We start from the raw sequence: 13373 nt of genomic DNA, 5'->3' as shown, positions 1-13373 counted from the left end.
CTGGTCTGTCACTGTATAACACTGGGGTCCAGTACTGGTGGGGATGGGTCTGCCTCTGTATAACACTGGGGTACAGTACTGGTGGGGATGGGTCTGTCTCTGTATAACACTGGGGTACAGTACTGGTGGAGACTGGTCTGTCACTGTATAACACTGGAGTACAGTACTGGTGGGGACGGGTCTGATATGTCACTGTACAGCACTTGGGGTACAGTATTGGTGGGGACAGAGTTATCACTGTCTAACACTGGTGTACAGTACTGTTTGGCACAAGTCCATCAGTACAGAATGATGGAGGAGCCCAGTAAGAGACAAGGTTGAAACATTCACAATAATCTTGAGCCAGAAGTGCCGAGTAGATGATGCATCATTTCCTTCTCCGGAGGTCCCCAGCAACACAGATGTAAGTCTGCTTTGTTCCACGTGATACCGAGAAAGTGGTGAAGCTACTGCAAAGGCTCTGGACCCTGTCAGTATTCCGGCAATAGTACTGAAGACTTCTGTTGCAGAACTTGCTGCACCCCTAGCCAAGCTGTTCCAGTACGGCTACAACACTGGCATCTACCCAGCAATGCGGAAAATTGCCCAGGCGTGTCCTGTACACAAAAAACAGGACAAATCCAACCTGGCCAATTACTGCCCCATCAGTCTACTCTCCATCATCAGCAATGTGATGGAAGAGGTTGTCAACTGTGCTCTCAGGCGGTACTTGCTCAGCAATAAACTGCTCACTGATGTTCCGTTTGGGTTCCTCCAGGGTCACTCGGCACCTGACCTCATTTCAGCCTTGGTTCAAACATGACCAAAAGAGCTGAATTCCAGAGGTGAGTGATTCCCCTCGACATCAAAGCAGCATTTCACTTGAGACTGGCATCAAGGAGCCCTAGCTAACTGGAGTCAATGGGAATCAGGGGAAAACTCTCCGCTGGTTGGGACCATACCTGACACAAAGGAAGATGGTCGTGGTGGTTGGAGGTCAATCACCTCAGCTCCAGGACATCACTGCAGGAGTTCCTCAGAGTCGTGTCCTCGGCCCAACCATCTTCAGCTGCTTCATCAATGATCTCCCTTCCAGCATAAGGTCAGAAGTGGGGATGTTCGTTGATGACTGCACAATGTTCAGCACCATTCGCGACTCCTCCGATACTGAAGCTGTTCATGTCCAAATGCAGCAAGACCTGGACAATATCCAGACTTGACGTGACAAGTGGCAAATAACATTCATGCCACCCAAGTGCCAGGCAATGACCATCTTCAACAAGTGAGGATCTAACCATTGTCCCTTGACATTCAATGGCATTGCCATCTCTGAATCCCCCACACTCAACATCCTGAGGGTTACTGTTGACCAGAAGGTTAACTAAACTAGCCATTTAAATATGTGGCTTCCAGAGCAGGTCAGAGACTGGGAATCCTGCGGTGAGTAACTCACTTCATGACTCCGCAAAGCCTGTCCACCATCTACAAGGCACACGTCAGGAGTGTAATGGAATACCTTTCACTTGTCTGGCTGTGTAAGCTCAGCACCATCCAGGACAAACCATGCTTGTTTGCTACCCTTTCCACAAACATTCAATCCCTCTACCACCAAACAGGACCAGCAGTGTGTGCCACCTGCAAGATGCACTGCAGAAACTTAACCAACGTTCCTTAAGAAGCACCTTCCAAACCCACGACCACTAGCATCTAGAAGGACAAGGGTAGCAAATATCCGGGAACACCAACACCTGGAGGTTTCTCTCCATTTGCTCACTATCCTGCCTTGGAAACATAGTGCTGTTCCTTCACAGCAGGCCTACACCGCATCTGTGGACAGAGGGAGCTAACGTTTTGAGTCTAGAGGACTTTGTCAAAACTTGTCAGTCATCCAATCTCCCAACTTTAGCTCCCTCCCTGTCAGACCTGCTGCGAGTTGTCCAGTATTTTATTCAGATTCCAGCATGCGCAGTAATTTGCTTTTGTCTTTCTTATCGCTGCCCCTTCACTGCCGCTGGTTCAGAATCCTGGAATTCTTTCCCTAACACACCTGTGGTGTCCCTGCATCTCAGGGACTGCAGCAGTTCAAGGTGGCAGCACACCACCTGAACGGCAACTAGGGATGGGTGATAAATTTTGGCCCATCCAGCGATGCCCACATCCCGTAAAAGTATTTTTTTAAAAACTGGGATACTCAGGTCAAGTCCGTCACTGCATAATACTGTGGTACATCACTGATGGGGACAGGTTGGTCCTTAAAACCATAAGCCATAGGAGTCTGCTCTGCCATTTAATGAGACCATGGCTGGTCTGATATAATCATCAACTCCACTTTCTCGCTTTATCTCCATTACCCTTGATTACAGATTCAAATTCTATCTCAGCCTTGAACATAATGGCCCAACATGCAGCCCTCTGCAGAAAGAATTCCACAGATTCACCACCCTCAGAAGAAATTCCTCCTCACCTCTGTCTTAAATGGACGATCCCTTACTCTAAGATTATGCCCTCTAGTCCTAGACTCTCCCACAACGGGATTCAACCTCTCTGCATCTATCCCGTCAGCCCCCTGAAAATCATACATGTCCCAATAAGGTCGCCTCTCATTCTTTTAACCTCCAGTGAGCACAGGCCCAACCTACTCAACCTCTCCTCATAAGAAAATCCCTCCATACCTGGGATCAACCTAGTGAATGTTCTCTGGACTGCCTCCAACACCAGTATATCTTCCCTTAAACAGAGCTGTGCACAGCTCATAGATACATAGAAAATGGGAGCAGGAGGAGGCCTTGCTCCCATCCTGAATATATTCAATGTTTTAGCATTCAGTACTCCAGTGGTCTAACTAGTTTAAGCAAGATTTCCCTATTTTTATACTCTGTTCCCTTTGAAATAAAGGCCAACATCAATTTGTCTTCCCAATTACCCACTAAACATGCGTGCTAGTTTTTTGTGATTTATGCAGAAGGACCCTCAGATCCCTCTGTGCTGCAGCTTTCTGCAGTATTTCTCCATTCAAATAATATTCAGCTCCTTTATTCTTCCTATCAAAATACATAACTTCACATTTTCCTACATTATATTCCATCTGCCAAGTTTTTGCCCACTCACTTAACCTGTCTACGTCCCTCTGTGCTGTCATCCTCACCACTTGTCTTCCCACCTATATTTGTGTCACCTGTAAACTTGACAATAGTACATTCACTTCCCTCATCCAAGTCATTAATATATATTGTAAATAATTGTGGCCCCAGCACTGGCCGTGTGACACTCCATTAGTTGCATGTTGCCAATCTGAAAAGGTTCCTCATCCCAACTCTGTCTTCTATTGAGGTAGGCAGGTCTGTCTTCTATCAGTTAGTCAATCCTCTATCCAGGCTAATACACTACCCCCAACACTATGGGCTCTTAGCGTATTCAATAGCCTTTTGTGCAGTACCTCATTGAATGCTTTTTGGAAATCTGGATATATTCATCTATTGGTTCCCCTTGATCTATCCTACTTATTATCCCCTTGATCTATCCTGCTCGTTATCACTCCAAATAATTCTACTAGATTTCAGGCACCATTTCCTCTTAATGAAACCAGGCTGACTCTGCTTGATTATATTATGTTTATACTCCCTCTCTACTCTTTATTGTATTTATTTCCACCCCCTTCTACCCCTTGATTAATAAGTATTTTTGGAATGTAATTAGTGTCTTCCACCTCGTTCCCCATTATTATTTCTCAGTCTCATTTTCAAAAGGGCCCATCATGAATAGACAGAATTCAAAGGGCCTCAATTGGTATGCATCTCTCTCGGTAACTAGGTTATAATAGCAGTTTAGGTAATCAAATATGAATAGCTTATGGAGGAGAAACAGATTATAGATGATTCAGAAGGTACCCGAGATATCCATATGTTAATGCATCGTCAAGGAAGTTGATTGGGGAAGGCAGCCAAATACACAGAAGGCATAATCAATGAACAACAAAGGTATAATTGCCCAGACCCTGAGAAACTAGGAGAGCCAGCTACCATCTAGCAGTCTCAGAAAGCAGACAGGCCAGTTTCCAGCCACTAAGCTTGATGGCTAGGTTTACAGCAAACTAGCTTCTAAGTCTTAGAGCCAAAGCACTGCAGAAAACCTTCATAGTAGCAGTTTTAAAATGGGACCAGGAAAAAGACGGTTTCCAGATTTGAGTATCACCCCTACATTGTGAAGTAACTATAGCTGGTTATTCAATTTGGATGTTGTTTGGGGAACACGAGAAGTCTTATAGAGTTTAAGGTATTGTAGATATATTTTGTCCTATGGAAACTGTTTTTATTAAGTCATACATCTTAACTGTGTGAGTAGAGTCATCCTGTTTGTGTGTATTTGTCTTTACTCTAATAAATAGTCTTTAACAATTGTTACACATCGGCTGGGCTCTTTATTCTCACTAGGGTTGCACTTCTCTCCTCGTCTCAAAACAAAATAAACTATACATCCCCACGGACCGGTGTTCCAAGTTGGGATACCCTCGCAAATAACATCAGTGTGACAGGCCTATGTTCACTTTTCCCTCTCCTTCCTTTTTATATATTGAAAGAAGCTCTTACTGTCCATTTTCATATTGCTTGCTAGTTTACCATCATCTTCTCCCTCATTACTCTTTGATATCTTCTGTTGGTAACTTGCCCAATTGTCTGGCTTACCACTAAACTTTTTCTTTCAGTTTAATACTATCCTTAACTTCCTTGGTTAACAAAATTGATTTATTCCTTCCTAGAATCCTCCTTCCTCGCTGTCATGATATCCAGATCAACATATCATGGCGTAAACTGGAAGCTGTTTAAACAGCGCTTCCAGCTCTTCCTCGAAGCCTCAGACGGGAAGAATGCATCGGACACCAGGAAGATCGCCCTCCTCCTCTCCACGGCGGGGCAACACGCCATCCACATCTATAACTCCCTGGCATTCGCGGAAGGCGAGGACAAAACAAAATATAAGATGGTGCTTCTGAAGTTCGATGAACACTTCAGCGTTGAAGTCAATGAGAGCTTCGAGAGGTACCTATTCCAGCAGCGCCTGCAGGGTAAGGATGAGCCTTTCCAATCTTACTTAACACACCTCCGAATCTTCGCGCAGTCCTGCGGCTATGGGGCCACCTCCGTCTCCATGATACGGGATCAGATAGTTTTGGGGGTCATCTCGGACACCCTACGCCAGCAGCTCCTTAAAATAAAGTGACTCACCCTAGCGACTGCCATTGAGACCTGCGTCCTCCATGAGAACGCAATCAGCCGGTACTCCCAAATCCAGGCGGCACGCCCCACGAGGCGGAGCGGGTCCAGTCGATCGAATTCCTCCCGGCCCGCGGCCCAGATGAGGGCAGCCATTTTGCACGCTTTCCGAGGCCTCCCGCGCTTGTACGCGCCAAAAGAGGGGACGTTGATGCAGAGCAACGTGGTTCACAGGCGCGCTCTACGCAAGACCGCACCGCGCATGCGTGGTGGCGCAACGAACGCCATGACGTCACGGCGTGCGGCAACTGTGGCTCTGCCCACTTAGAGCAGCAATGTCCGGCCAAAGCGCGACAATGCGGTAATCCACAAGAACTGGATGTCCCCAAGTCGGAACCACCAGCTGCTGCCAGTGCACAGCATTGATCCAGGCGATGAGTGTGACGAATGTGATATAAAATAGTTACTTTAGAGATATTAGTTACTGTAATGTAGAGATAGGCCAGTCTCATTCTGGTGAGTTCACAGACAAAGGATTTCAGACCGCATGGCAAAGCAAGGAGGAGGTGTGTCCACCATAGGAGGAGACAAGGATGCTGGGTAATAGGGGCCAGAGGAAGGGATTGGAAGTGAGCCAATCAGAATGTCTGACTAGGTCAGGAGGGGTATAGGATGACCTATGGGAATCGTGTATGTGAAACTTGATACCATTTGAATTGATTTGCAGAGATCCCTTTGTCTCTTTGTTCATTCGCTTTCCGGGATGTAGGAGACTGGATGTGTCCTATGCTTCTGTGAAATGAATCAAGCTTGCAAGCTAAATAAAATAACTAATGCTGTACCTGCAAATCCATCTCGACTTTTATTGAGGCCAGACTGACGGGTAAAGAAATTTGGGATTTGACAATTGGTGCCGAAAACCCGGGATTTCTCAAGACGGTTCTGACCAACTGCGAAATTAGAATTAGACTGATTATGAACAGGGAGAGTGGGAAGAAGGGGCCCACAATGTATAGCTGGAAAATCACCGCGCATTGCTTTTTCCCCTCTTCTTATCGTCTGATTAGTCTGGTCACTCGCGGTTGGTACGGAAAGATCGTCTCGACGAAATCAAAGGTCAGTCTGGGGATTAACAAATTAAACTGATGGGATATCATAATTGATAGTTCAGTTTTGGGTTAATTGTGTTGTTGATTAACTGATGGGACATCGAGAGATGGTTCAGTTCTACGAGTGTTGTTGATTAACTGATGGGACATCGAGAGATGGTTCAGTTCTACGAGTGTTGTTGATTAACTGATGGGACATCGGAAGATGGTTCAGTTCCACGGGTGTTTTAAATCTATATTTGATTAAGCTAAAATTTTACCCTTGGGCTGTAGTGGCGAAAAACGCAGTTCTGAGGACTAGTTGAGATTGTGGGGAATTGCTTGGATAAATTTCAAGAGCTGGATGCTGCATGTTGGTTGAAGCAGAAGTCTCTCAAAGGGTTAACAGCAGCAGCCAAAGTTAAAGACGACAGACAGTGCTTCTCACTCAGGTCTTGAGATAACAGCAGCAGCCTGTAGTGTAATCGGATACCTTTCCTTTGAGTCAGTGAACTCCAGCAAAGTTACGTTTTGAATTAATTAAAGGAAACCAGTGGGTTTCTCCACCTCTTTGATAAAAGTTATTATTTTCGAAAGCAATTGATTGAAATTGCCAGAATCTTAAGTTTTACTTACTTGAAATAATGTTTATCTCATTTTATTTGTGAATTAATAGAAACTTAAAGAAGATCACTGACACCATTTTAAAAAAGTGTAAATCTGGAGATAGTTGACTTTGCCAACATTTTTGTGAATGTAAGAAAAACTTGTTAAAAGAAAAATTGTTAAGATAAAGAATTAATTAAGTTGTAAATGTTATACAAGTTTGTGTTAAGCAAATCGTAAATTTAGTTCTGAGTTGAGATAGAGCTAAGCTTGCAAGTTGCAGTAATTCAATTTGAATTTTCAAACATTTTTAAGTTTTAAAAGAACACTGTTAGAACCTTTTCAATCGTTTTGCCAAGAAAAAAAAACAAAAAAATCCGCGCAAGTAGAGACAGGAAAGGCACGGGTCAAACAAAAGATGAGCTACGTAGTTCAATGGCTGGCCTTGAATTGACAGAAAATGATTAATTCAATAATTTAAAAATGTCAGTAAAGGTTTTGACTGCACCTGTAGCATTGTCTGCACTAATTCCAGAACCACCAGAGTATAATAATTTATATCCAGTCACTGCTCCCCAGATTCCAATCATGCCAGTAACTCCAGCCCTTTTTCGTTGATAGTGTGGGTCCTGATTTACCATCTTCATGATCAGTAGAGAAAGAGGAGCTCTGTTCCGCAAGCCCAGTTAGCTCTAGGACCAGATCTCGGACAGCGAGAGAAGGGCTTGATCCTAACCAGAAACAATTAAGCATACCACCTAAATCCCTCCAAACCAAGGGGACACCGCAAATTTCAGAACAAAGGGAGCTGCAACAGATGATTTTGAAGAGAAAGAACTCCCTCTAGTGACAGGGAGGGACGTCGAAGTCTTGGAAGAACCAGAGGAAATAGCTAGAGTGCCCCCTGGTGAGACGCGGAGACAGTTGCCGATTAGGAAGATACCAATCACCTGAATTATGCTAGCCACGCCGCACTTCAGCAAGCCCATGCATTAGACGACGATAGACGGACACAGATCCTGAATGCGTTGAATAGCACATTTCAAAAGCCCATAAATATTTCTGCTATCTTAGACCTAAAACCTAAGAAGACTGAAGAGCCAAAAGAATTTCTGGAGCGTTTTAATTAAATCTACCGTGGGCAGTCAGGCGACTTGCCATATCAAAATGGTCAGAATTCCCCTCAATATTGTGCTATGTTAATGCATTGCCTACCACCTTCCGTGGCTACTGCTGTGAAATGTAATAACATGAATTGGACAGAGAACGACCCTTCCCAGATGGCAAGGGCAGTCAGATTTTATTGGAAGGAGGGTGTAGGCCAGGAAGGAGGCTCAGTTACAAAGGTTAAGACTGAGTATGTAATGAAAAAGGATGATCTGCAACCCCAACAAGCGGCAGAAATGGTAGTTTACCAGCAGGAGCCCCAATATTGTGACTTTGGGTGGGTGGATCAGCGAGGGGGAGGATATCAAACCCACCCAAAGGGACCCTCAGCTCCTTTTTATGGCCCACCGTATGCACCAACAGTTTTACAACCGCCGCCCCCTCTGAGGGGCCATTGGTCTACTGGGAGAAGAGGACAGGGCAGATATAGAGGGAGCAATGCATGTTTTAATTGCGGCCGTGCAGATCACTGGCAACAGGAATGCCCCTTTAAAAGACAGGCAGCAGAAGGAGGGGGTACCCACCAAGGGGAAGACAGACGAGATACACTGACTTCTCCCAGGCAAACCCTTTCCCAACACAGGATTGACTAGCTAATTTAGTCATAAGGACTCTCCAATCGGACAGGGAACCTATTATCTCTCTGCAGATAGGAGATTAACATCACTCATTTGTAAACGACACTGGAGCAGCCATGTCTTCTGTGCAATCAGAACTTCGACTACCATTATCCGACCACACGCAGCAATTGTCGGGGTTCTAAGGACAGGTGTGTGAGTATCCTATTTCTGAACCTGTGACAGTCACTTACGAGAATAAGTCTGCAGATCATCAGTTTGTAGTGACTACTGGATTGGACCGTAACTTGTTGGCCCGAGATTTACTGTGTATCTTCCAGCTACAGCTAGAGTACGGAGACGAAGGGGTAACGGTCCAATCATGGAGGATGAGACAACAGTGCTATATTTCTATCACCCCCAGTGGTGGACGTTAGACATTGAACATTCACTGCATCACGTTACCCTGGCCTATGACAGAACCGGACAAAACAGGGAGTTGGAGGACAAATACCGGCCATTAATTGGGACCGAATGGCCAGTCAAGGTTACAGCCACAGTCACGGGAAAAGAAGGTACAGCCGATTTTGTTACAATATCACCACATTTATGGCCACAGTCAGCTTCGGTAAGCCTTCATATTTCACGTCAGGTCCACGACCAGTACCATGCCAGGGATCTGGGGCAAATGGTAAGGAGGGCAGTGGATCATTCGGATCCAACAGAGTACGCACTTCAAGTCATGCCAGACGGCACTGCCATAAAATATTTTGAGGTCCCTGAAACAATTAACACTCGACTGCAGCATCACTGGGGACATGATGTTTTGGAATATGTCAATCCACAGGTCTGGGCGAAATACCCATCACAAGTGGGAAAGACAAATGTTACACCTATAAAGGTAACGATTAAGGATCATGTAAAGCTACCTTCCATTCGGCAATACCCCCTGAAATCCCAAGCTGCTCCGTCTATAGACAAATTAATTCAAGAGCTGTTGCAACAGGGTATTTTGGTCCCTTGCCAATCAGAATGTAACACCCCCATACTTGCTGTGCCTAAACCAGCCAAACCAGACCAGTACCGATTAGTACAGGATTTACGTTCAATCAATGCCATCGCATAGCCGTTACATGCTCTCACCCTCCAACAGGATATTACGGTGTATAGCTCCCACTCGGTCATCGCACTACTGAGGCAACTGCAGACTCAGCATCTTACCGCAGCTCGTCAGAAAAGGTATGAGATATACCTTTTGAACAATCCACGTCTGACATTTAAACACTGTACCACTATCAATCCAGCCTGTTTTCTTAGTGGTCCCCCTGTCCATGAAGACGCACCTGGCCACGACTGTTTAGCCTTGATTCAGGAAACTACCACAATAAGGGGCGATTTGAGTGACATTTCGTCAGAACAACCTGACATGATTATGTGTGGTCAAATATCCCACCGGGGTTTAGTTAATGACTTACTGCAGGCCCTTCTTATGCCCGCGCAGATTTCCGTTATTAAATGCGCTGCCCACACAAATGGTAAGACCCCAGTTGACATTGGTAATGAACAAGCAGATTGTGCAGCGCGGACAGCCGCGCAAATTCAGCAAGTGATGGTGCCTAAAATGTTGAGTCAGACTAAACGATCTACTATAAATATGTCTGCTTAATGCCAACCATCCAAGACGTCATAAGGTTACAGGAGGACGCTCCTGAGAGTGATAAACAAATGTGGAAACGGTTAGGTTGCACATATGATTCTGTTTCCTCTTTATGGACCACGCCTGCACATCAGACTTGTATGTCTGATGTACTGGATTTATGGGTCATCGAATGTGTACACTTTGCAACTCATTGTGGGGCTCGGGGGACTAGTGATTTGTTGCTGGACACTTGGTGGCACCCTAAAATGCAGGGGTTGGCCCAGAGTATCAGTAATCGGTGTTTGATTGGTCAGCAATATAACACCGGAAAAGGTATCCCTTGTGGGATGGGGCAAACCCCGTTGCCCAGTGGTCCCTTTGAGACGCTCCAAATGGATTACATTGAGTTGGAAAGGTGTCAATGTTATAAATATGTTTTGGTCATTGTGGATGGGTTCAGCAGATGGGTTGAGGCGTATCCGACTACCGATAATAAAGCTGCTACTGTGGTTAAAGTTCTGATGCGGGAAATCATTCCCCGGTACAGTAGACCAGCTCAGTTGCGTTCTGATAACGGGCCTCATTTTCTTGGACAGATTAACCTGCCTCCCTTCTCCAGTGCTATTTTACAGGTGTGGAGCATGATGGGGTGGCTACGCACCGTCTGTCTGATATTTGGCCTCACCTCGCTTGGAGTGTCATTGGCGATGGACATGGAAAAGGGGATTATCATCTATATTTGTAACCCCAACCAATCTACAAGGATACATCACCTATGCATAGGTGATGTTCTTCGCTGCCCCCATATACGAGGACATGGTATCGACTCATGGAAGGTCGTCAAAGTTAAGGAGAATGCAGGAGTCATGAAGCAATTGCACCGGTCCCGGCGATGGGAAGGGAACATTATATGGACATTGCCTTGTTTTTGGAGTACATGTAAATTTGATTTTGGATGTGTTAAGATTGGTGCGATAAAGGTAACATCAGACCGTCAGGAGAGCGTAGGAAGAGGCTATGAGAGAGAGAGAGAGACTAGAGAGAGGACGGGGCGTGTGAGAAGGTAAGTACAGCTAGAACGTAGGTTACCGGGAGATACACTTAAGTTAGTTAAAGGCCAAACTGAGGAAAACCTGGGTAGTATGAATCACTTCTACCAGATTTACCACCGCTTGTATGGCCACGGACAGGTTGTCTGCTACTCGGACCTCGCAGCAGTGTCTAGGTTATTTTCTGTTTCACCGCTTTGGGGCACTCCCCAAACGGTGGTTCATTGTCAGCGTTCCGAGCCACCGCCCGAGCAAGTCACTCTTCCTTACGATCCGGGTTCAGCACCACCGGCTATTTGCCTTCCCCTTCCTCGGGATAATTCCCATTCACAGTATGGTAGGCTGCAACGGTGGAGGGCATATATACCTAGCCAATAGGGATTCCCGGTCGTACGAGAATTGTTTCAGCAGTGAAGGATACGGCTGTTTGCTGGTAGAGGTGGAAACGAATATAACATGTCTGTTCCCCACCTATACGGACAGGAGGTGCCATATCACCCAGGCGTCTGGCCAATGCGTTTGTTACAACACCACTTGCGTTCCATTGGACGCCGGCCTCCAGCTCCTTTGTGGCTGGGGGAATGTCTCTCATATCACTGTTGGGACGAGGGCTTTCCGCATTGCTAGGCGGCCCGAATGGGCGTTTCGAAGCTAGATAAACTGGGAGGTGTGGGGGGTTCCTTGGCTGTCAGCAATAGGGATTATTTTATTTGTGGCCTTACCATCTTGGGAAATGAAACCTTGGGAGCCCTGGGGGCAATAACCAAGGAATTGTCTCAGCTACGGTTGTTTGCAATGCAGAACCGGTATGCTCTTGACTATCTTCTGGCCCGTGAGGGTGGGGTATGCGCCATAGTGCAGGGCAAGTGTATCATGGGAGTTCAGGACTTGACCGCTAACGTCACTAAACTTATGGATCACATACGGGATCACCTGGACGGAATGCAGGATCCTGGCGCTTGGGGTAACTGGGGATTTGGAGGTTGGACGGACTGGTTGATAAATATGGTCATGTATTTAGTGGTGGCTATCGGCTGCATCTTTGTGGGCCCAGCCATCCTTAAATGTGTGATGGGTAGAATGCGGGTTACACTGGAACAGATCAACGCCCCTAAAATCCTAGCTGTCAAAATCCATGAGGGTGAGGCAGATGAAGGGGGGCTACGCCAGGAATTGGAAATGCAGTGACAGATCTTTTTAGATGAGGAACCGCAGCTATGGATTGGATAGTTTGGTTATCATGGAATGATAAAAGGAGGGAATGACGAATGTGATATAAAATAGTTACTTTAGAGATATTAGTTACTGTAATGTAGAGATAGGCCAGTCTCATTCTGGTGAGTTCACAGACAAAGGATTTCAGACCGCATGGCAAAGCAAGGAGGAGGTGTGTCCACCATAGGAGGAGACAAGGATGCTGGGTAATAGGGGCCAGAGGAAGGGATTGGAAGTGAGCCAATCAGAATGTCTGACTAGGTCAGGAGGGGTATAGGATGACCTATGGGAATCGTGTATGTGAAACTTGATACCATTTGAATTGATTTGCAGAGATCCCTTTGTCTCTTTGTTCATTCGCTTTCCGGGATGTAGGAGACTGCATGTGTCCAATGCTTCTGTGAAATGAATCAAGCTTGCAAGCTAAATAAAATAACTAATGCTGTACCTGCAAATCCATCTCGACTTTTATTGAGGCCAGACTGACGGGTAAAGAAATTTGGGATTTGACAAGTGGTGTGCCACCCTAACGGTCAACCCGAATTAGTCGCCCACCTGAGCGACTTGACTTATGAGCCTGTTAGCACATTGGACTCACTGAATTGTTTTACAGTACTGTTAACGAGTTTTTTTTCTTGTCGTTCACTGTTCCAGAGTTTTCTCTCGTCGTTTGTTGATTGCATTTGTTCTGTTATTGGTACAACGCCATTGTTCTGTTGCACCTGATACCTTCCTCTGTATATAGTTTAGCCTCATGTACATGTTGTAAATATTGCACACACATACTCAGATGCACTCAGTACACATTTCTATTTATTAGCATGTAGGCACACATCCTTTGTGAAAGAGGGGGATGTCATGAT

General features: G+C 45.7%; 1 protein-coding gene across 2 annotated transcripts in view; it reads left to right on the top strand.

The window, feature by feature from the left end:
* The window catches only part of LOC140389501 (uncharacterized), a 34330-nt gene extending 21365 nt beyond the window's left edge, over positions 1–12965 (top strand). The window contains exons 2-3 of one of the 2 annotated variants that reach the window (XR_011934407.1): positions 4736–5041; positions 10866–12965. Coding sequence is in view for 1 of the 2 variants with exons in the window: in XM_072473647.1 (XP_072329748.1) it covers positions 4736–5041; positions 8949–9733 (1091 nt within the window). In the remaining variant the exon portion in view is untranslated. Of the gene's footprint in view, positions 1–4735; positions 5042–8948 lie in introns of both variants that reach the window. The other variant, XM_072473647.1, reaches the window with a different exon arrangement.
* The last annotated feature ends 408 nt before the right edge of the window (positions 12966–13373 follow it).

The sequence above is a fragment of the Scyliorhinus torazame genome, chromosome 14 (assembly GCF_047496885.1).
Source record: "Scyliorhinus torazame isolate Kashiwa2021f chromosome 14, sScyTor2.1, whole genome shotgun sequence".
Taxonomy (NCBI): domain Eukaryota; kingdom Metazoa; phylum Chordata; class Chondrichthyes; order Carcharhiniformes; family Scyliorhinidae; genus Scyliorhinus; species Scyliorhinus torazame.
The sequence above is the reverse complement of the archived record's forward strand: the minus strand, read 5'-3'. Positions and strand labels throughout refer to the sequence as shown.